This window comes from Branchiostoma lanceolatum, chromosome 1 (assembly GCF_035083965.1).
Source record: "Branchiostoma lanceolatum isolate klBraLanc5 chromosome 1, klBraLanc5.hap2, whole genome shotgun sequence".
Classification (NCBI taxonomy): domain Eukaryota; kingdom Metazoa; phylum Chordata; class Leptocardii; order Amphioxiformes; family Branchiostomatidae; genus Branchiostoma; species Branchiostoma lanceolatum.
In genome coordinates, this window is record NC_089722.1 from 24,383,805 (window position 1) to 24,407,501 (window position 23,697).

The 23,697-nt window shown below is 43.7% G+C and overlaps 5 protein-coding genes across 7 annotated transcripts; 2 read left to right on the top strand and 3 right to left on the bottom strand.

Annotated features, from left to right (window-relative positions):
- Positions 1 to 4,130: 4,130 nt before the first annotated feature.
- Positions 4,131 to 10,277, top strand: LOC136443353 (engulfment and cell motility protein 1-like). Its single transcript, XM_066440562.1, has 4 exons — positions 4,131 to 5,958; positions 7,389 to 7,756; positions 8,730 to 8,880; positions 9,322 to 10,277. Exons 1-4 carry the CDS (start codon positions 4,924 to 4,926, stop codon positions 10,099 to 10,101), a joined length of 2,334 nt encoding a protein of 777 aa, XP_066296659.1. The 5' UTR covers positions 4,131 to 4,923; the 3' UTR covers positions 10,102 to 10,277.
- Positions 10,125 to 12,977, bottom strand: LOC136443374 (NAD-dependent protein lipoamidase sirtuin-4, mitochondrial-like). 3 transcript variants are annotated; one of them, XM_066440610.1, is made up of 3 exons: positions 11,741 to 12,977; positions 11,154 to 11,283; positions 10,125 to 10,631 (listed from the first exon to the last, which is right to left on the bottom strand). In XM_066440610.1, the coding sequence occupies exons 1-3, from the start codon at positions 12,430 to 12,432 to the stop codon at positions 10,482 to 10,484; spliced, it is 972 nt and encodes a 323-aa protein (XP_066296707.1). In that variant the 5' UTR covers positions 12,433 to 12,977; the 3' UTR covers positions 10,125 to 10,481. The 3 variants fall into 3 exon arrangements, with proteins under 3 accessions (XP_066296707.1, XP_066296695.1, XP_066296702.1); XM_066440598.1 differs by having other exon boundaries at positions 11,133 to 11,283; XM_066440605.1 differs by having other exon boundaries at positions 11,133 to 11,279; positions 11,737 to 12,977.
- Positions 12,978 to 13,086: 109 nt separating this feature from the next.
- LOC136443395 (small ribosomal subunit protein mS23-like) lies at positions 13,087 to 14,227 on the bottom strand. The gene is made up of 2 exons (XM_066440621.1): positions 13,952 to 14,227; positions 13,087 to 13,718 (listed from the first exon to the last, which is right to left on the bottom strand). The coding sequence occupies exons 1-2, from the start codon at positions 14,157 to 14,159 to the stop codon at positions 13,405 to 13,407; spliced, it is 522 nt and encodes a 173-aa protein (XP_066296718.1). The 5' UTR covers positions 14,160 to 14,227; the 3' UTR covers positions 13,087 to 13,404.
- A 191-nt stretch (positions 14,228 to 14,418) lies between these two features.
- Positions 14,419 to 17,019, top strand: LOC136443358 (large ribosomal subunit protein mL37-like). The gene is made up of 4 exons (XM_066440576.1): positions 14,419 to 14,776; positions 15,111 to 15,190; positions 15,424 to 15,535; positions 15,803 to 17,019. Exons 1-4 carry the CDS (start codon positions 14,537 to 14,539, stop codon positions 16,787 to 16,789), a joined length of 1,419 nt encoding a protein of 472 aa, XP_066296673.1. The 5' UTR covers positions 14,419 to 14,536; the 3' UTR covers positions 16,790 to 17,019.
- Positions 17,020 to 17,293: 274 nt separating this feature from the next.
- LOC136443366 (radial spoke head 14 homolog) lies at positions 17,294 to 20,162 on the bottom strand. The gene is made up of 4 exons (XM_066440587.1): positions 19,803 to 20,162; positions 19,477 to 19,548; positions 19,013 to 19,166; positions 17,294 to 18,325 (listed from the first exon to the last, which is right to left on the bottom strand). The coding sequence occupies exons 1-4, from the start codon at positions 19,995 to 19,997 to the stop codon at positions 17,724 to 17,726; spliced, it is 1,023 nt and encodes a 340-aa protein (XP_066296684.1). The 5' UTR covers positions 19,998 to 20,162; the 3' UTR covers positions 17,294 to 17,723.
- Between the last annotated feature and the right edge of the window lie 3,535 nt (positions 20,163 to 23,697).

The following is a 23,697-nucleotide window of genomic DNA, read 5'->3' on the forward strand; positions in this document are numbered from 1 at the left end:
GGAAAATATTTCAGTTAGGGTCTTCTTGGACAATTTATGTTTGCCATGTAAACAAATTGTATCAAAAGTATTTTAAACCAGGCATACAGCAATATGGAAGTAACTCTTGTAATGACTTGTTTATGAGCAGTTTGTGTGTATTTGGATGACTATATTCTTTGGTTGTTGATTATACATGTATTATCTTGTGTTGTATGTATAATATACAAGCTGAGGTATAACCGTCCGCCCTGTAGCTGCTAGACAGAAATATACAGGAATACTACGTAACTAACTACCATGATGTAAACAATGATTTTTCTCTGGGTCATTCCATTTAGAAAGAAGGTTCTAGGGGGATCTATTTGAAATCAAAAGAAAGTGAGTATTTGAAAGTCCTTTCCCCCAACCTCTGAACTTTCTAAATGGATTTGTGTATCATTACTGTAATGTACCTACTCCCTTCCCTACCAAAGGTAAACATATTTAATGTACATTTGCCCGTTTTCTGCAATTGCCCCCACCTTATATTTTCACGGCGCAAGACAGATCCTTACAACATGGAGATCCACATGTGTAGCTGTGCAGATGTTAGTTCATAGGGAGATATGTGACTTTTTATTTGTGGAGAAACAAGTGTCCAAATAAACCGAGAAACAGTTTCTACTTGCCATTGTCATGTGTGTTTTGTTGTCCTGAAGCTTATCTTGTGTGTGTATGTGTGAGCCAGCACTTGTATTCTGCCTTGGACAGTGTCCGGATGTGGAGAATGTGTAGTTGTCATAACACCAACTGGAGAATGTCTTGTGGACAATGTCTTGCTATAATTGCAATGAGGTTGATGACACAACTTGTGAAAAGCTACTAAATCATCATCTACCATCTTTCTAATTCCGGTAATGTCCAGCGGCCAAAAAAATCGGCCATCACTGTCATTCACACAGAAGCCCACACTCAAACATAGAGACACAAATTTACCGAAGACTCTCCGAATCGTATACCGTGGCCGCTGTAGCGGACATGGTTGTTGACGGAATTTTCCCCGTGGATCAAAAGCGACTTCTATTATTGGATTGCAGTACTGCAGCGCCATTATGACCGCATGCTGCTGTAATATCAATAACCGCTAGATGTCCACGGGGTCAACGGAGGGTTTGATAAAGTGTTATAATCGTATAATATAGGTAAGCTTATGTTAGAGGTTATGATTAGAAACATAAGTCAAGAGTTCAAGCAGATGAGCGGTCTCGGCCATTTTGTTGCTCTTTTACCACATTTCTTTTTTCTGATTTCCTAACGGTGCGCGAGAGGAAAATTGGAAACAGCCGTAGAAATGCCGAAAAGGCCGCACCCGACCGACAAAATAGCCCCGACCGCTTCATCTGCTTGGAGAGAAGATCACAGAAGCGGCATTTTGCCCAACTGTCCGGAATGCCCTTTTTGTTTTGAGTAAAAATGAATGAACAAATGTGTTTGAAACTACCAACGAACCGTTCGGCACGCGTGATGATCTTTGTTCCTACATGTATATAACAAAGGGCTGATTGGTGTATCGCATGATCAGCAAAAGGCCGCACTGAGAGCACACAAAAAAGATAAGAAAAAAGAAGATGTCTAATTTCTTACATCTAAGAATGTTGTGAAATAATTGAACACACATAACAAACAATTCATCCTCTATCATTGTTATTTCATTAGAAGGAAGGTTGTAGGTATGACGGTGTTCAGATGTTTATCATATGAACGGATGGACAGTCAAATAAAAGGCCAAAGTTGTCAGAGGAAATCCGATGAGGTCTCCAAGCAGATGTTGGGCTGAAAGATCGTTATGTTTCTGGGTAACGACCATGCGTCTCTGGCAGTCCCTTACCCAATGTAAACAGATGAACAGTTGAGTACAAGGCCAAAGTTTTTAAGGGAAAACGGGTTATGTCCACATATATCCTTAATCTACTCATTACGTACTTGCTTTTTTAACAGCTACGATATGTTAACTGTTGTGTAGCTGTATGGTGAGAAAAGAAACGTGCTTCAACGGCCTTCAAAATTGCCTCTTTAATTCAAAGGTGATAGACACCTGTTATGTCAATCCTTCCACAATAAACCTTTACAAATAAGTTATACCTCTTTAGAACGTTAACCGACCGATCCTGCAAGACGGTAGCTGTTCTGCTTCCTTCGAGACAAAAAATATCATTTCCCAGTGCCATGGCCAGTTTTGAGTCCACACTGCTGTAGGGTCCTGCATTGAGACCTGGGGACCTCCCCATGTGAATTCTAGGCAACTCTACAAAGAAAAACGCTGCGATCCGTGACAACAAATTAAACCCTTAAGCCCAAGCGTGTTTATTTTGTGGTCGTGACCTTTCAAGTCGTCTGTCATCACGGTCGCCGTGAAGTCATTTAGACCGTGCCGTGTAAGGGGAAGTGGCGCAGGATCTGTAGGGTCGACACTTGGTAGCCTATAGATCACAGCGTTCCTCTTCACTACACTTGGCAGCTGACTGTAGCTAGTTCGTTAAAAACATATAATGGTCGATTCATTCGCCCCTTTAAAGGAAAAAAGGTGGTGCCAACGTCTACTGGTAGCTTACTCACGACAGATTCAAATCCGCGGACCGAGCAATGCAGTTCAAGCAGATATTGAGAAGAAACGTTCTAACATTGATCAGCTCAGGTGAGATTGACTGGTTGTGGAAAAGAATTACCTATTGATATTACTGTATAAGAATCATCTAACCGCACGTTTTTCTGACAGGCGCTGGGATGGCCTCCGATCCCAAGTAGCTGATGACATGAAAAAACAAATCTTTCCTCCCAATATCTGAATGGAGATTACATCGAGTGTGCTTGCTTTGAATTTGAATATACGTGATAACATTGCATGTATCGAATTGCCAACCGAAATGACACAGATACTAGTACGTGTTTTCAACATCAGAACTGACACGTTCGTATCTGGAGGTAATATTTTGTATAAAAGCTGGAATGGTAGTCATTTCGAAGGAAAATATTCCCTCGATGAAATACATAAAAGAACTAATATTAATATCTAAACAGCTGAATATGGCAACGTTTTCTGACCAATGCAGCAGAAAAGCCGGTTAGTCATAAATCGTTACGATTTCCCCCCTGACATCTGCTTGGAGAGTAAGCTAGAATAACATAGACAGTACACTTTCCAAGCTACGTCCGAGGAAATACGATATTATCTGTCTAAATATACACGTACATGGCATACAAACCTGTGTTTATCTGTGAGTGTAATTCTAGTCACGGTTATCATGAGGGTGGGGGGATATTGAGAACATGCTAACCTGTACATATATAAATCTGACCTGTCAGTAAGTGCCTAAAGGGTCATGAATGCCAACCCGGGCTGCCAAAACGGGCCGCTTCATCATACAGCAGTAGCAGAAGCGCTGGGGGAAGGTTTACAGTAATCTCCAAGCAGATGTTGGGGATGGAAAATTGTAAGGTTTTTTTTGGTCGACTTTCCGGAGGTGGATTTTCAGAAAAGCCGACCAGTCGACAGATTTTCCACCCCAACGTCTGCTTGGAGATTAGGTTACAGGGCTTGTATGTGGAAATGTTGTTATAAAGTTTTCTAGTTTTATTTTTTTATGTTAACTTCTTCTGCAAATTATATCGTTTCCACATTGACTCCCAGTGAAATGTTTCACTAGTGGTCCTCAGAATTTATAACCAGAACCCCGAATTCTTCTTGGTCAAACCGTTGCTGGGGAGCAGCGGACACAGGGTCTATAGCGGACACAGAGGCACGGCGGATACGGGATCCCAAGCAGATACGTGGCGCCCCCCCCCCCCAAAAAAAAAATTGAAAAAAAAACACGCTGCGGGGAAAAGGACTGCAACGGAGGCTACCTAGGTCGCTGAAGAAATGATAGTACAATAGATTTACAAGCATGCTACAAATCGACCAAATGGCGTGAATAATTTGCCAGCGGGCTGCAAATGTGTAGCTTTATGATTGGCTAACACTTTGGGTTGTTCTCCCCGGCCTATTTGTATTATTTTTCAGTCACCGAAGGCGCCTTTTGGAGACTGCCCAAGAGAAACCAAGGACGGAAGTTTTATCAGTGATCCTTATAGCGCTGTTGATATAAACAAAGTCAAACTTTGGTCTGGCCCGCAGGGCCGTGTCTGACGGGGAGGCGGTCGGACGACTTTGCCGGTTCCCACACACAGATCACACCGAGGGGGGCAAGCCACTCATTTGTCGTGGGGAATACGTCATCGTCGGACGACAATAGTATATCAATCTGGGAGGGGAAGTACGTCATCAGAGAGGGCGAGGAACACGGCGCATCCTGTGCAGCGTGAATGTTAGCTATTTGTCGGGCTGTGTCGGACAGGGTGACCCGACCACCCCACCCACAGCGGGCTCCGCGTGGTTTCATAATACAGCACAGCATTCCGGGACAGGTCACTGTGTAAAGACGTGGAGGGTTCTGTGATTCGTCCTCTGGGGTTTGTACTTTGAACTGTGGCGCAGGATTTCTCTCCCGACCCGCGTAAAGAGGTAAACAGTGTCTCGGCAAGGCTATTCACCGTTCATAGGATCACCTGCGTGCCGTAGATTCGTCACTTCCGGCAGACTGCGTTACGTGCCATACGGATTTGGGAGGCCAGTGCGGACTGAATTCGTGCTCTGTGTACATTGTTAGCAGTATAATTGGTTTAATTGTACGGTAAGGAGATCGAGAGGCGGCCAACAATACGGAGAAAATCTCCTGGGAATTCACAGATTGAAGCCCAGTCGCGCCGTGTGACCGGGTTTGCCCTCTAACCTGTTGTTCCGCCTAGCTTGTTTTGGGTCTCGTTTGAGGAAGGAGGTGGTCGTCAAATAAAGGCCGTAATATTTGTCACCGCGGGGCGGCTGGCCGGGCAAGGCTGGGACGGAGAAAAACAGACGCCTTCGCCATGTCTATTATCGGGGACCTGGCCTTGAGGAGTGTGGTGTTGGAGAGCGAGGGACGTCGGTCGCGACGCGAGACGTCTGGGTTCTCCACCATGCGACGTTCCCGCGCGTCCAGGGAGATCATCAAGGTGGACGTGGAGGACACGGCTCACGTGCCGTTCGGTACCAAACACAAGGACGTGGTGAAGGTAGCGGTGGAGATGCAGGGACAGACGACTCAGCTCGTGGACCTGGACCAGAAGGAGTCTCTGGAGATGATTGTGGAGAAGTTGTGTGAGGGGTGGGGTGTAGAGAACTCACACTACTACTCCCTGTCGCTAGTTTCGCACGAAGGAGCCCGAGGGGTCTACATTACAGAAAAGAATCGCTACCAGATCAAAAATGGCAGCTACCTGAGAGTCAGCACGGCGCCGTCTAAAGCGGCCAGGGACATCATAACCAGGATCAAGAACAGAAACAGACCCATGGCGGAGAAGAAGCCAGTCATGCAGAGACTAGCCCAGATGTCGTCGGACGAGACCTTCGCAGTGGAGTTCATCACCTCGGACGGAGTCACACTGTTGATGGATTTGGTGGTGTCTGGTGTGACGACGGGGGAGAACTTGGGGCTTGTCTTGGCAGCTTTCCTCGCCCTGATGGACCACGGCATCGTCTCCTGGAACTCTCTCAACCCCAGGTTCGTGCAGAGGGTCGCCAGCTTCGTCAACAAGAGCACGGTGGCGGAGGCCATCATTGTCCAGCGAGCCCTCGCCATCCTGGAGAGCATTGTGTTGCTAAGCGACGCGTTCGGCCAGGTGGTGTCCGGTCAGGTCAGCCTTCAAGTGTTGACGGAACATTTCAAGAGCCCGGCGGCGGAGATTCAGCTTAACTCTGTTACTTTAATCAACGCGCTGCTGATCAAGGCGACCCCGGCCAAGGCCAAGGAGATTCTAGACATCATCAACTCCCGTCACGTGCAAGGGCTGATCCTCCAGGGCATCATAGACGGACGGAGAGCGGTGGGCGCGGAGATGGCGCACCAACTGCACGTGCTGCAGGTAGGAGTTATGATATAGCTGTAAATACCGAATACATTGATGTGGTGACGCTTTGTGTATGCCATAATATTTCTAGTTCTAGTTCTATTCTATAGTCTGCAAACACCCGGGAAGGGGTATCGCGCATATCTGAAGGGGGTGGATTCCTATTGATTGTAACAGTGTAGAATTTTGATCTGCTCAGAGGCTCAGAGTAGTTGAGCGTAAAACGTTACAGTTAGATTATTGCCAAATCACCCGATGGTAAGTCGGTTCAAGGATTTTCACAGGGATGCGAATTAATTGCAAACGAAGCACAAACTGTAGGTTATGTCTGGGCGTGAGTGTGCGAGGACAGCAAGACAAAAACTGATTCTTCCATTTTCTAGTTTAATTTTCTCTCTACATTCTCCTCGAAATATCTGTTGTATCGCCTGACTAATACCTAGTCATGTAACGTTACATGTGTACGAATCGTTGACCCGTAGCCAGTTTATTTTGGCAGGGTTTCCCTTCACACAAAGGTTCGTCTTTCGTCTGGGTCACATTTCCTCTTAATACATACTACAGATGATTTGGACAGTTTAATTTCCTGTTTCGTTTTCAATCGGGACTGTACAAAAAGGAATTTAGGGGGAGGAAGATTTCGGCTACAAAACGTCAATTCGGAGATAGTTTAGAAGACGCATTGTACAATTCAGGTACAATACAAGTCAAATTAAAAAGCAGCGCAGATGTGTTCAAGTTCATAGAAACCAGTTATAATTAGTAGATATAAATGTGTATGTGCCAGTGTGTGTGTGTGTGTGTGTGTGTGTGTGTGTGTGTGTGCGTGTGTGTGTGTGTGTGCATGTATGTGTGCGTGTGTCTGTGAGCGTGTTTGTACCTCAGCTTTTGTGCCCACCTAAATTTTCCATTCCCAAACGGTACAACAGCATTTCTCGGATTCGATTTTGTGCTATGTGCTTAGCAAACAATAATGAAAACGGTAAAACACATGTGCCAATGCTATTAGACTTCCCATTTCAGGTCTCGTGGGTTTCCTTATCGCAATGGTAATGACGTTTCTGGTGTAATTTGTACGGCATTGGGGACTATAAATGTATGGTTCAATCAATATCAATCTGCCCCTTCCTGGTGAGTGGCCATGGCGAGCAATTGATAGCAATTTAAGCTGTCTGAAGGTCATGAATTCAACAATAGATATTTCAGGTGACTGAGTCTGTCCCTCTCTTTCTAATCTCTCTCTCTCTCTCTCTCTCTCTCTCTTTCTCATCTCTCTCTCTCTCTCTTTCTTATCTCTCTCCCGTCTCCCTCTCTCATCTCTCTCCCCCTCTCTCATCTCTCTCTCGCCCTCTCTCTCGCCCTCTCTCTCGTTCCTTCTTTCTCTCTATGAATTAGGAGATGAAATACGTATTTATCTATGTTCTCGTTCCCGGTCTGCCCTTCAGGTGTTGCTGTTCTGTTGCCTTGACGACCGAATCCAGACCGAACTTGACCCCGGTGATCCCGAGCAGCTGGACAAGGTGCGCAAGCTGTACGCCCTCGCCTTTGACCGTGACCTCAGCGCGCAAGGGAGCGCGTTATTCGCCGAGAACAAGGGGGCCATCCGCCGGTCAAAAGTCGAGTATATGGAGAACTACAAGAAGCTGGGTTTCACCAACCATACGAGCCCCATCCTAGACTTTGAAGAAACGCCCCCTGGCCTGCTCGCCCTAGACTGCATGTTGTACTTCGCAGAGAATCACACAGAAAGCTACAACAAGCTGGTGTTTGAGAACTCCTGCAGGGATGACCAATACGTCTGTCCCTTCGCAAGGTAATATGGTGCATCAATTCGAAAATTGTGTTGTATTAGACACAAAAGCGTTTGAAACTAGAAAGGCCGTCATTTGCCCCTGAGCAAATACAGCATGTTTAGCCATACTCCTCCCCATGCAAGAAGTGGGCTGTCCCAAAATAACACCTGGGCAAATCGAAATATTAACTGTATGTAGAAAGGCAACATTTGCGAGAGCATCATACTTCGACAATCTCCCTCCTGATGCATAAATTGACTGTTCCAAAATCACCCGTACAAAAACTCTCTCTACAAGTTCTGCGAGACCCCAAGAGCTTCTTACTGCAAAGGCTTGCGTGTGTTCCTGCAATATGACCTCAGGTGACCTAAATAGAACAGTGTTCTTTGGCCAGTAGCAAATGGAACGGGGGGATCCTTAGATAGAACATGGATTCCTTGGCCAGCAGCAAATAGAACATGGAACGTGGATACCACTTTTGGCCTGTTTTTGGTCTGAAAATGGGTCCAAAAGTCCCCAAAATGAAGCATTCTGAAGTGATGTACACCAGAATTGTGATTGAAATCCTGTAGGGACATGTTCAAGGCACCCTTGTACCGAATTTCAGGTCACTTGCTAGCAATACCAGGGCACAGGAGCCCAAAATATAAAAATTGTCTAAAAATGCCCCAAAAAACCTCCATAAAAATGTTTTTAAGGCCTGTTTCGAAAGAAATGAAAAAGCACCTAAGGGTATTTGCCATCTTTACCTACATGCCAAATTTCAGGTCGTTTGGCCCAAAAATGACGGAGTAGATTCCATTTGAAGACTTGGCAGGAGGAGAAGAAGAAGAAGAAGAACGTGAACAAAAACAATATGTTGAGCCATACTAGGTATGGCTAAACATAAAGATGTTCGTCAATTCAATGTACAAATCTTTTCAACTTCACCGTTTTCCATCAATAGCAAAAATCATGAATTGAATCCAAGAACTGTTCTTCTTTTACCCGCAGGTGTGCCATTGCCCTCACCCTACTGCTCTGCAAAATGCTCCAGGTCGGAGAGCCCCCTCTTGAGACGGGTCAGGACTACCACCCCATGTTCTTCGCCACCCCAAACGCCTTTGAGGAGGTCTTCTGTGTCTGTATACAGTCACTTAACAAGGTATACTATATTTTGTCCCAATTAGAAGAACATATATATATGTATATGTGCCTCTGTACTTACACTTAGTCATCCGATCCAGTGCTAGTATATACTAAGTGTAAGTAAAGAGGGCCGGGATATAGCTAGGCAGAGCTAATCTCCAAGCACATATGTGTGCCATACACCTTGTTTTGAACGTATTTCATAATATCCAAGCAGATGTAGAATGGCAAAATCGCAATGCATATTAGTATATGTTTTTTCAAGTTCTAGGTTCCGTGGAGCAGCGGTCTTTCTACAAAATTATGAAGTCGGGCGTAGAAAAGCCGCTGCTCCGCGAACTTGAGAAACATTACGATTTTGCCTTTCTACATCTCACGGTTGGATATGTCGTCTTTCAGTGGAGTGTACGTATCACTACCTGCACATCCATAAATTAATGTGTATCCTGTGTTTCAGACCTGGCGGGAAATGCGCGCCATCCACGAGGATTTCGACAAGGTGCTGGACGTGTGTCGGGAGCAGATCGGCATGGCGCTGTCCCACCGCCCGCGCAGTCCCACCATCTTCGGCACCAAGCTGCAGGACTACAGCTACCACGAGATCATCCGCCAGATCCAGGACAGCCGGGTGTCCAAGCTGCCTCTGGACGGGGACGTGGAGCCGTTATGCGGCCTGAGGAAGACCATCACCCCGGGTGTCGTCCAACTCATCAAGGCGCACCGCCTCTCCCACCTCGTCAAGGGCGGGCTCTTCCAGAAGTTCAACAAAAGGAGGGTCAAGGACAAGTTCTGGTTCTGTCGTCTCGCGCCGAACTTCAAGGCGTTCCACTACGGAGACGCCGGGGAGGGGACGACTCCCGACATCGACCAACTGAGCGGGAAACTGGACCTCGCTGACATCAAGCAGCTGGTGACAGGGAAACAGTGTCCCCACATGAAGGAGTCCCGCAGTCAGAAGGACAGCGTCACTCCGTACGCCTTCTCCCTCCTGTACTACCCGGACCTGTCGCTAGACTTTGTGGCGCCGACTAAGGAGATGTACGACATGTGGACGGACGGCATCAGCGCGCTGCTGGACCAGGAGATGACCAGTAAAACCACGAAGAAGGAGATGGAGATGTTGTTGTCCATGGAGATGAGACTAGCTCTGTTAGACACGGAGGGACTACAGCTCCCGTCCGAACCACCGCCACTGCCGCCGGAACCTGACAACTACGACTTCGCTGTCAAGTTATAGATCACAAAATGAGACCAAACAGCTAGATCTTAAAGGGGTTTTATTTTTTATTTTCTTAAAGGATTGTACATGTATGCTGATTAAGGTTGTTTTTCCTGGTGTAAACTTGTTGCATTATTTTGCTATTGGTGTATATGTATGTTGGACAGTATGACCACATGTTTGGTTACTCAATAAAAAAAATTTAAAAAACGTGTGCTGTGCGTGACTTGCGTCTCAACATGATATAGTCAATACATTCTTTTATCCTGGTACTGTTAATAAGATATTTTATGACTCATTCTCCCCAGCTATTTGAATAATTGTTTAAAGATCCTTCATAAACATCAAATTCTAAACCCTCACTCTAGACAATAACAACCATCTGCGAGCCTCTATTGTTAGATTTCTAACTTGGTCAGGACTTCCCCGCATCTGCTGTTGATTTTCAGCCCCGCTAGTTTGTCCGCTCGTGTCGGTCCGATGTTCAGGATGGCCACGGGCTTGTTCTGTTTATGCGCGGCGGACACAAATCTGTAGGCTGAATACACCTGCATGTAGTGAAACGGAGAAGAATACGTCAGAGAGGGGAACAGAAACGATAGTAGCAGAAAACATAAACATTGACAAGGGAACTATAGGGAACGGGAACAGCAAAAGAGTGAACCTTAATTCTCAAAACTGAAGGCATAATACTGGTCGACTATATCGGTCCTTCGAGCAAAACACGACTGAACAGATTTTGACCAAAACGGGAAAGCATAGACCCTACCCCTTCCTTCTAACCCGAAAAGTCTCCAGATTGGGCCAAAATTTTAAAGGAAAAGAACACATATAATTTATACAGTAGGCCGTAAGATCGACACCAGCAAACCATGGAGCATAATGTACCAGGGAAGGGACTGAACAGGAGTCATGAGTCTGCATGGGCCTTTCTTGCAACCTGATGCTACAGCTAGAATCTTTCAAACAAACAAAAATTACCATATATGTACATGTTTTCCCTACTTCAAACGTCCTCAATGATTCATATGTCATAAATTACATGATACCATTGATGAAGATTTACAGACGTGTAGTGAAGACCCGGCCACCAGAACGCTGTCAGACTCCTCCAGTTTGTCAAAGACCAGCTGGACCGTATCCCTGGGCACACACTCCCCGAAGTACACCATGTCAGGCTTCAGGGGTCCGCCACACTTTCTACAGTACAGAGACAATAGGTCAGTAGGAAACGATGGATAAGAAAGAACGAACGGATGTATATTAGCAGACCAGTTGATGCAATTTATATTTCATATCTTTTTCTTCTGCTGTTCTTCAGTTAAATATCTTTAGAAATATTCGGCTGTTCTTTCTTTTTTCTGCATGCGCGTGTGCGTGTGTATGTATGTATGTATGTATGTATGTATGTGTATTGGTGTGTGTGTATGTTTGTGTCTGCTTGTCTGTATGTACAATGGTATGTATGCGTGTGTGTGTGTGTGTGTGTATGTGTGTGAATGTGTGTACATGTGTGTGTGTGTGTGTGTGTGTGTGTGTGTGTGTGTGTGTGTGTGTGTGTGTGTGTGTGTGTGTGTGTGTGTGTGTGTGTGTGTGTGTGTGATTGTGTGTGTGTGTGATTGTGCGTTGTGTGTGTGTTCTGTCTGCACCTACGTACCCGCAGTGCGGCGCTCTAAACCCCTCTATCTGTTCCGGCGTCAGTGCGACGTCGGCGTCCGGCCTGATCTCGAAGGGTACCGCGTCCCAGTGCGGGTTCATGTCCGATATCACCTGCTGTAGCTCCGACCTCGGCACCACGTGCTTACAGGACAGACATGCCGCCCTGAACGCGCTTCCATGGAGCTCTGTCATCTTCTTACTGCCGGCTTTCCTGTGTAGATCGTCCACGTTCTGTGTCACCAGCCAGTGGAGTTTCCCCCGCCGCTCCCACTGCACCAGCGCCCGGTGAGAAACGTTAGGCCGGTGAGAGGAGAACCCGGGCCACCCCACGTAGTTCCTAGCCCAGTTCCCCCGCCGAACGTGCGTGTTCTTCACGAAGTCTTGGTACATAACAGGGCCGATGACGGGCCGGTCTTTGCCGGCCTGCGGTGGGCTCTTGACAGAGCGGTAGTCTGGGAGACCGGATTCAGTGGACAGCCCAGCTCCTGTGATCACCAACAGCCGTTTGGAAGCGTGGACGAAGTCCTGTAGTCTTTGAATGTCGTCAGAGGTAGCCGAGTCGGTTGGAGGAACGAAATTCAAGTCTTCGACGAAAACAGTGTTAGCAGACGACGTTGTATAACACTTCCGGGTTGGACCGAGAATGCTCTTGATGTGGTTCACGGTACCTTTACCAAGTATCAAACGCATTTTTTACACCATCAGAGGACACTAAAATGTCACAGGGAATGATAGAGTGAGTGGTTAGTAATCAAAGGGATGACTGAGACGGCGAGTTCTTCCCTGAGATATCATAAAGCAGCCATTTTGGATCTTGTTTGTGTCGCTGCGTCTGATTGGTTTAAGAAAGTAATCATTCATCAAACTGGCCAATAGGAACTCGTATGACACAGATCGATAGTTGTCTGAATGAAGTTACGCAAGTTGGTGTATTACTGCAGTTCACATTTTCTTTGCTAGATGGCAGTATTGACTGGTGAAGGATCAGAGTATTTACATAGTAGTACATCTAGATCAAAAACCTTCTCAGTTCAAAACAAATTGAGTTATCGGGCAAGCCAGACAATAGAGTGTGTGAGCACAAAGTGAAATTCTTAAATTTTCAGGCTAGTATCTTAGTTCTTAATCGCATGTTTTGAAACTACAAGCTTTTCTTGTATAAATCATTCAATGTGTATGGTCCATTTGCAGAAATGTATCTTTATCATTATTATCATTATTATAAAGCTTATGCATGTAGCTGTTCAATTTTCTTGTAGCCAAATTTGAGGTGACAGCAAACCATTCTCAATGGCCAAACTTGCTATACTTTGTGGCTGGCAACAAAACAAGGAGTCTCTCATATAATGATAATGGAAAAGTTTTATTACATTTTCCAGTTGTTTGTTTCACAGCAACCTAACAAATGGAATTGTAAAAAGGTAAGACTGGATGAAAATTATACATTTGGCATCATGTACATTTTGCTTTTTGGTCTGGACTTCCTATTATGCTCTTCCAAAGTATAATACTCGTAGTCATTAGTCCGGATACAATCAAAATAACAGCTTTTGACTGATGACGAAATAACATGAAGAAAGCCTTGTTGTTGTTGAATAATGAATACATTTATACTACAGTATAATGCATTGCACTCTATGAAGAGCCTTCTATGAATCAAAGTCACGACTTTTCTGTCTCTGTTTTCTGCAACGCTTCCTTTATCATGTCACTGATCCGAATGTTCAGTGTAGGATCTCTCTGTCCTTCCCGCGGCTCATCTACTGTCTCAGTCACTGGTTTCAACTGTCTCTTCTTCAGGATGACCCCGTCCCGCTGTAGTGCCCTTGCTGCTGCCTCGAACAGTTCAGCCTCTTCTTGGTACTTTCCCAGTCTCTCCAGTTGTTGGTACTTCAGAATGAACTTCTGACACTCTGATACAGAGTCTAGGTCAGTCAGGTCCATGGGGCGGGGCGTGCCGTAGGTCTTATAGAAATCTGAAAATAATGAAGAAAAACGATTTTAATTTGAATAGCTGAGCAGTGCAATAGTAAAAGGCTATTAGAAAAATACATCATGTATTTATACTTATACTATCAAAAATATTAAATCTGTTTATTCAGCAACATAAAATATGTTCGTCTTTCTAAATGTTAAGTGATCAGTATTTTGATCAAGCTCTGGTATTGCTAAAATATTGATAATAGAAATATTGGAATACTAGTGTTACCTGCACGAATCTTGTCCTCTGGGTACAGGATTCGCCTGACCGGTTTGATATCGTAGTTCCTCTCAGCCAGTGGCGGGTCTCGAGGCGGAAACGCCGCGTACACGTCGTACCAAAGCGGCCTTTCCTCGTGCTTCATCACTCCCCCGCGTATCAAGTCACGAACGCGGGTAAAAATCGTACCAAACTTCTCCAAACGACTCCCAGCCATGTTGGAACCGACGAATGACCTCTCCTCTTGGCTCTGCCCTCCGACCTCTGATAATTTAGAGGTTTGATGCGAACAATATAGTGCCTGACTAAATTTATTGCTTTTGAAAAATTCCAATGCCGATCAATTTCAATATAATCCAATAGAAATAATACAGAAATTTAGAAATTGTGTTGTCTAGATCGAATACTGAAATAATTTGGATAAACTACACAAAAAGGCATTTTAATTGGATACTTCTAAAGGTATATACAAAGGACAGCCTTATCGTAAGGTATGACGGGACTGAAACAAAATGGCAGCTCGTGGTAGAAATTTTGGCATGGCCTGAGAGTTTGAACGATTTTATCCCTCTGACACCGTCCTAGGAGTAGAAAATGCTAACCATGAATGTTTCAAGGCCGTCTGGCTTGCTTCTTAAGTCAGGTTTCCGCCTGGCACTTTGCCCCAGACCGGTGGCCACGAGCGCAGTGATGTGTAAGGGGGAGGAGCGGGTTGTTCGCAAGGACATCCGAGACAACCCCTCCAACCACCCGTACAGGTCCGACTGGCAGTCCGGGCAGTACTACGACCCTAGGAACTTCAAGAGCGAGTTCCTCAAGCCTAAGAGGATCAGGGTTTGGGGAAACTTATGACATCACAATATGAGTCTTTTTTTCTGTGGCGATAAATTGTAGAGAAAGATGATATGGGGTGAAAAATCGAGCAGTCACATATTAAAATATTTAATCTTTTTAGCCCCCTACCTCTCCCCATCTATGTGATCATATGATATATACTAGTATTTGACTAGCCCTCCATTCTGTCATCATATATGACAAAAAATCAAATTCAATGCTTGGGTAGCTTTACATAGTCATTTGTAAAAAAAAAAGTATCTGTTACATGTTATAATACAGCAATTTCACATTTTCTGATTATATACTGTTTCTAACTATTCCTCTCCCACAGTATGACTATGAAGACATCGAGTGCCGTCTTGGGACGTGGTTCGACCCAGAGAACATTGGCTGGTCCACTTGGCAATTCAAGTACGTGTTTGTATCAGCTGGTTTGTATCATGTCATTGGCTGTTGATTTTTTTCTAGTCTGTGTCAGGTTGCAATTGTATCATTGACCCTAAATGACTTGATTTTTTTTTCTTATACCTTTGCACACATTGTAGAATCGTAATTACTGAAATTTGTTTTTACCTGGAGAGCGCTAAGTGCATATATCATATGTGTCACTACGGTTTACTCTACTTTTGTTGTGCATATGACAGGCGGCCCTTTGACTGGAATGAAAGCCCACTGAGAGACGAGGAGAAAGAACCAGGACCTGAGGACAAGAACTGGCACGACAAGCCTGTCCACATTTTCCACCCCTTCACAAAGGTACACTTTGACAGGAATACACATGGTATCTTGATCAGTAAACATGTTACCAGTGGGTACTGTACTAGAAAAGTCTGTAGCACTAGCAGGGCAGTTGTGTTGTGACTAGCAATCATAACTTTCTTATCTCCCATGCTTACTTCTGGTAAGTATTTTAGTCTTAACAGGCAATGTTGTCAAGTTGTGAAAGTTGAGAAACTGTTAATGTAGTGTTATACAAGGTATCACAGATTGCCGAAGTGCAGATTTCCCTTCTGTTCCATGTAGGTGCTGGAAGGTGAAAAACAGGGTCTGTTGCTGACCAAGTCGAAATGGATGCAGAAGGAAGGTGACAATGGAACTCTTCCACAGCACATCACAGACCTGGGGAACAACATCACCATTCCTGATCACGAGGAGCGCATACGGGAAGCCATCTTGTACGCACATGAACACGACACTCAGGACCCTATGGTAAGCAGGAACCAGTCTGCACAATACATGCTGTCCCAGCTTCTGTTCATGTGCTCAACTGTTACGGGACAGTACCCAGAGCTGCTCGACCGGCGTGTCGTAGACGGGATGGATGTCACTGCAAACTGGCATCGCGGCGAAGACCTGATCCAGACGAAAGGAAAGATCGGGACAATGATGCTTTCCAAGTCACCTCTGCCTCCATTTGCCAGTCCCGACGACATAGCAGAAACAGCTGATCATGAGTTAGAGTCCATCTTCCCTGTTGCCCGCATCATAGACCTGCAACCAGCCAACATATACACGACAGAGGATCACACCGGTTTCTTGGATGGGTACTCCTTCCCACACATGCACACCCTGTTTCTGCTGAACATCGACAGAGCGGCGCGACGGAGGCACATGACTGTCAAGATGATGATGTTTGCTCACGCTAACTGCCTGGCTCGAGCAAGAAAGCTGTACGGAGACACCGAGATGGATCTACCGGAACCAATCACTGCGCAGGGTGTCGCCATGGAGGATGGAGTCTTCCACTTCCTAGTGTACCAACTGAACACAACAAAGTTACGAGAAGATGGTGGGGTAAAGAACATGGTGTGGCTTGACTGCGACAACCGTCTGTACAACTACATGTACCTCATGGATCACGCTGCCAATGTGTGGCCGCTGAAGAAACGTAAAAGTTGGGTGAAGCACAACAAGAAAAGACTGGAGGTTGGACTGCTCGAGTACAATCCTGATGTGTTGAAGAAGTTTGTAGGCATGTACATGAATGGGGTGGCTTCTGGTCATCAGTGACAGTGAGCAACATTGAAGTACATGATTATGTGATCATGATAAACAGAACATTGTACAACTTGTATTTTTTTTCATAGACAATGTTACACATAGTAACTGTTACTGATCTTGATTGGTATTTGAAATATGGTAGATCATAAACTGTGTCTGACTGAAGGCATTAATGAGATGTGATCATGAGAAATAGAAAGCAGTTCCATTACTTAGAAATACATTCAAATTCTGGCTTATCTCTGGCTTGTGTCTTTCTTTTCATCCTCAGACTTTGTTAGAGATCTCCAGCTGACAAGGGCATTAAAAAGAAAGCAATGATAAGCAGTTTGGTGCACTGAGACTGATAATACTATATAAAAGCTGATATATCTGATATCATCATCATAATGTGCCACAAAAGCATGGGATTATAAAAGTGCATAATGCGATAAAAAAAGGGTCAACATTTCATGTACCGTATGTTGTTTCTGGTGGCTTTTTTATTGTGGAAATAATGAGACAAGGCTAAACTCCATTTAAATGATGCTGAAATTTATTGACTGTACAAAATCAAACTATTATATAACAACCACATTATTTACATGTGCTGTTAAAAACACCATTAAAAAGTTCAGGCTATTTAGAATGTGTTGGATTTTTACATTTCCTCTGTCAAGAAGTTCTACATACAAATGTTAAAATTCAGTGCAGGGTGACAAATTCAATGTCATGATTTTTTAGTTAAGATGTAGAATCTTCGCACCCTATGATGTTTATTTTTACTATGTTTATTTGATTGAGAAGACTGCAATGATAGTTGCATTCTGTTCAGCAAATACTTTCTATGTACACTTAAGAAGTACCAAGAGGCACAACTAGGCAACCTGTCTACGTCTAGAAATGAACCATATGTGTGGAGCATTCTAAGGAAACCATGAAAACTAGCGCTATGGGTGAGTTCCTATGGTTTCCACGTGATAACCCTAACAGCAATAGTCGCAGCTTTCACCACTGCCTGACTTTCATCCTCCATCCTTTTCTTGATAAGATCTACATGCTTCAGTAGCTCCTTCCTCCCCTCAGGAGCCTCGGACAAGGTGGTCAGGGCTTTCAGACTATTCAGCCTCACTTCACTGTTCTTGTCTTCTACGAGTTCTACAAGATGGGGGATTGCTCCGGCCTCCAGGGCCAGGTACTTCCCCTGGGTCGTTATGGTGATGGTCGCTATGGCGCCAGCCGCCATCGATCGGACGTACGTGTCTCCATCCTTCAGTAGCCCCACCAATGGCGGCAGGGCTTTCACCTCACAGGCCTTGTTCTTGCCATCAAGCGGGACGCTGAGGTCCATGATGTCGCGCGCCGCCTTGGCGCGGATGATGGCCTGGTTGTGGCCAAGGAGCTCGGTGAAGACTTCCATCGCCCCGGCGACGAGTGCGTGCATGGTTTCCTCGCGGAGGCAGAAGTGTAACGTGTCAAGGATGAGTTCCTTGATCTCGTTAAGCTCGTCACGCAGTTTTCCGACAAGCTTGGGGACAAGTTGTGCCTCCACTACACCTGCAGCACCTGTAGAAAAACAATGAAAACGCGAAAAAAATAACTTAATTTGAGCACCAAGAATTATTTTCAGCAGATACTGTAGGCAACCTTTTACTAAGCAGTGTCACTCTGTAACAATGTAATACTTCAAAGGTACTTGTAAAAGGTCAACTGAGAAATTGGTGAATAGAAGAAACATGAAAGTGTACTTATGTAGCTATGAAATATTGATGAACTAAAGATAGGGACAATAGCTTCCTGTCCAATGGCATCAACCCTTGAGGTGTTAACTGAAGCATGTCCAAGAGAAGGAAAATTAGATATATGACTGCTTGGGACAAACTTGGTAACAACTACTATAGTCTAAACAAAAAAGTGGCATTGCGGTGGTGCAATGGCAGGGTGTTTGGCCCAGAACCTAGAGGTCCTGGGTTCAAATTTGGGGTCCCCTGATTTGTATTGTTGACGTTGTGCCCTTGGGAAAAGCACTAAAAAAAAACCCAAAAAAAACACGACTTTCCCCACTTCACTCAGGTGAAAAATAAGTACCTAGCTTTGGTTAGGGATGTCCCTCGGATAGGACTTTACATGGAGGTCTCGTGTTTGAGGAGGTACAAACCTGTACAAACCTGGTGTGTTACATCATTAGGTGGTTTAATGGGTATGCAATACAAACAAAATACATGTAATACAATGATGGGAAAAGTAAGTTACCATAGGGGATCTCTGACATCATCTCCATGGCCATGTGTGCATTCTTCCTGGCAAGGTCCACGCTATCGTCAAACAGTTTGGACAGAGGCACAATAATGCCATAGTCCAGGAAGGCATCCCTGCCCTTGTTGTGAGTGGCAATAACATACAGCACCTGGTAAGGACGGAAGACTTAAGGTTAGACATTGATAAAAAAAGTACATGTAGTCTAATAAGTAAGAGTAAGATTTACATTGCCTTCAGGTTGAGTTGACCATGTGATAACCTCAGTCTTAACATTTAAAGTGAGACTTCACCATTTCCTGGCATTAAAATGTTGATCTTGCAAATATTAGTCATGTTATATACTATTAAATTGCATTGAAATTATGTTTGAATACTGCATAGTTTGAAATCTTGTCAGTACAATAAATTACATTTACACTTAAACTTTTGTTTTCCAGAGGAATAGTTTAAAGTCTTACTTCTGTAGTCTTGTGTCTGACAGTCGGATCCTTGTCACTCAAAAGCGCCTTAAGACTCTCAGCCACACCCACCTTTAGGGAAGCAAAATAGATTCATTGATTGGAAATGCATCAGCAATACAACCAATACGATGATACAAGATTGCTATCAACTAAAAATGTTCCCCATTTAAAGGGAACAGCAAAGCTGGTATCTTAACATGAAGAAAAATGACATGAACAAAAGTAGCCACCACAGCAACAAATTATGACATCAGTCATCACAACAGCAACTTATGATAAGTCACACAAAAAGTTTCAAGACGAAAACAGAACACAGAACGAACCCTCAACGCATCTGCAATGTGTTCCGGGTCGTGCAGGTAGTCACAGAGAGTCATCAAGGCCCGCTGGCGGGTGATCAGCTCTTTATCGTTCAGCTCCCGGTTGAGTCTGGGGAGGGCCCGGTCTCCGTACGCCAGCGGAGCCTTGGTCGGGTCGATGTCCGGGGGAAGCTTCTGCGAGATCACCGTCTTAGCCATAGCTGAAGTTGTACTCAATCACTAGAGAATGAAGTTTAGCGTTTATGGGTACGTGGTGGTGAAAGCACTGGATTTGAAACGTTCCTGACGAAAGTTCGCGAATCGATACTTGAGGAAAGTCAGACCGCAACCCTTTGTTTAACTTGTTGTCAGGGCAACCACATCTAAACGCTACAAACAAAATAGGCTAATCAAACGATAGAATAGAAAAGAATATTTCTAGTAATAAATAAACATCATTCTCAATTTTTTTATGACATTATGAGTGTAATTGAAAGAAGCATGTACTCGATAAAGTTGGTTTTGTTGACTTAAAGGTTTCCGTTTGTATCGAGTTTTGTTAGTTTTGTTGCTGTTATCCACTCTCGTTCACATCTCGCGAGACTAAAGTGAGGCGAGATTTGAGACAAGATGGCGGGCCGTTTCGAAGTGTTACGCGCCGAAATGAGTCCTTCGAACCCTCCATACAATCAGTCGTAGTACAGTCACAATATGTTGAATCAGGCCATATAATATGTCCTCGTAACGATGACGGCCCAGAGAACCCCGTGTAGTTCACAAAATAACTAAGACTTCTACTATATTGACGGGTTACCACGTCAAAGTCTGCCCATAACTAAGATTTTCAGAGGTCTCCGCCATTGTTTTTTGGCTGAAATACGCACCACATGGGGGTTTCGTGGCACCCGGTTACAGGGTGAGGCGCATCTGTTTCCGGGTCACACTGGTTCATAATAGAAACGACTTGACAGTTTACCGGGGATACTTGGCACAAATATGTGGGACTGTTTGGACGACAGTAATGCTTTTTCTGGCCAGCTGCGTGTCCAAGAAGGCAAGAGGTTTGTGTAGACATTGTTCACAGTGTAAACATTTCTGTAACGTAACGTTAACGTTAGAACGTTTAGTTAGAACGTTAGAGTTTCGATACGATACATATGGGGAATCATACCATCTCTACGTACACATGTACACCTGTTGGGTGTTAGGACGAGTAATAATATGCTGTAATTCTTTTCGTTGCTATGTTTGCGGCATTTATGGAGAAAAAAAAAAAACACGTCACGCTCCTTAGTTGGGGAGGGGAGGGGGGCGATAAAATGTTCTCGGTAGAGCCAGCCATGCCATGTGTAAGCTCGGGTGATTGTTGGTTTAAAATTCTATATGGTCAGGAGGCACTGAACTTGTAAATACACTAACATGGATGATATGCATGGTGTAGTTTGTATTTTTGAGAATGCTTCACTAACCATATAACTATAATATAAAACATAATTTTGTGTAATAATCTGTGTGTATATATTTTATTTGTTAGTTAATCCATGCGAAGAAACATAATTTTTACTACTTTTAGCCTGCAACTAGTGTGTCCGTGCACAATTTTGATTCAAAGGTTTTCATTTGAATACTAGTAACTTACCTTTATACAAATACATGTACATTCTTCGGGAAGGGAGACACTGGCAATTGTTGTAATGCCCATCTGAATAAATTTTTGTTGTTGAATACATTTTCAGAATGGGCATTTCAGGCCCTTTTCACTGTCCTTGATGCATCTACATACCCTGTCACCATAGCTGCCTGTTGATGTCTCGTGTGGGTAACACAAGGGTGCATCATATACTTGTGCATGTATTTTCTTGAACAACCAACAGAATTGAACAGAATACATAAATGAATCAATGTTTTATGACTATGCTTCTTTCTGAAATTAATGAAAACAGATATTAGTATGTTGATTTCCAGCCCTGCTGGATATTGATAATCCTATCAACCGTTCATTGCATGTTACGTCTTCATACCTGATATATGTTACTCTCATGTTGCTTTATTACATTGTAGATAGATTTGATATGTCCCGATTTATGTATTTGCAGAGAATTGTATTAACTGTTGTAAAAATGATAGACTCCTCATATAGCAAAGTGCGACTCTGTATTTGAGAAAATGCGGATCCAACAGTCTGTGCTGAACTCAGTAGATGATGCCGTTTCTTTGAAAACAATATGAATTTGATTATGTGTATAGAATACTAGATTGTCCTTTTGCTGCTTATTAGTTATACTACTCTATCTCACTACTGCTAGATACTAAATGAAAAATTACCCAGCTCTGTACATACCTGACGTGTGATTTTCCTTGTACATAGTAAGATGAGTGTGGTTTCTGAACTTGATCAATTTGTATATCTATGCCAGCTACTATGTGCCTCCAAGGATTGCTGTGCACAGAATCTTCTAATCCTGACAGTACACTGTTTACAGAGTGTAGGTTCATGTAGAATATATAGTGAGTGCAGCAAGGCCATATAAACATTTTGCAGAATGCTTGCATCCTTCCTTTGTCCGGTGACGCAGGTTCCTACATAAGTCCCTTTCTTACCATAACTCATCAGTTTGTATTCCAATACCTTCCTCAATCACTTTGTGAAATAGACATGGATTCATCATTATTAGTATAGATCTTTTAGTTTTAGTGTAGTGGTGAAGACTGGATACAAATTGTAGATTCCATCTCAAGCTTCTGTGCAGAAGGCTACAATACCTTTTCCCTTTGTGTAATGAAGAAATTATTTCATTTTTAACCTGCCTGTACGTACATGTAGAAAAGAAGATGAAGAATTTCCTATGTGCCGTAAGTTGTACTATGCAGGAAGTAGGAATTTGCAGAAAATATAGTCTATGCAATAGTCAGTAACAGTAGCATTGTGCAATAAAAAAGTATTTGTAAGAAGAATTTGGTGTTATTTCTATGTGCCTAAAGTTGAATTTTGAGAAAAGTCAGTGACTATAATCTAAAATTACAGGAAATATATTTGTATAGATTAGAGCAAGAGGACCTGAGTGAGTGAGTGAGTGAGTGAGTGAGTGAGAGTGAATATACAAATGTAACTGATAAACATGCATAAAGAATGCTGGAAATGGTCAAATGCTCGACCAGTAAAACAAACATCTGAGTCACACATATGTATATTGTTTTCACTGTCAAATTCACAGTAGGTACAAAATGGAATTGCATTCTTCATATAAGCACAATTGTCTGTGGCAGGAGGAGAAAGGAGTTGCTCCACAGGATTGTAGAATTTGGCTCTGGCCGTTTTATTGGCCAACACAGGTTTCAAATACCAGGGTCTTTAAACATTTGAAGTTGACTCTGATATTGCCCAATTGGTTATTGACATTCATCAGGTGAGGAAGATGATAAATCTATCCATATGTTGTATTATTCTGATATACTTTAAATGCATTTAATTTCACAGGTAGGGAGAAAAGGGAGTGTTCGCGGTAGTTTTAAGTTTGCAATGGAAACAATATTAGCGCTACAGTCATCGCGGGCAAAAGATTTCTCAGATTCCCACTGGCATTGGCAGCACACTCTCTTTCGATATCTTAATTCTACCCAGTGTCTACCCATTAAAATGACACACCTTTGGGACTACTGTTTTTACCTCTGTTGATTCGAATGACACCATTGAAACCACTTAATTTTCTCTGTGTGTGTCATTCCAATGACAGATGACACAGTTGGAAACTCAGCTTTCAGGGTGTGTCATTCCGTTGACATAGGGGGGAACTCAGCTATACCAAGGGTGTGTCATTCCAATGACATAGGGGAAACCCAGCTATACCAATGGTGTGTCATTTCAATAACATAGAGGAACCTCGGCTAAACCAAGGATGTGTCATTCCAATGGCGGGAA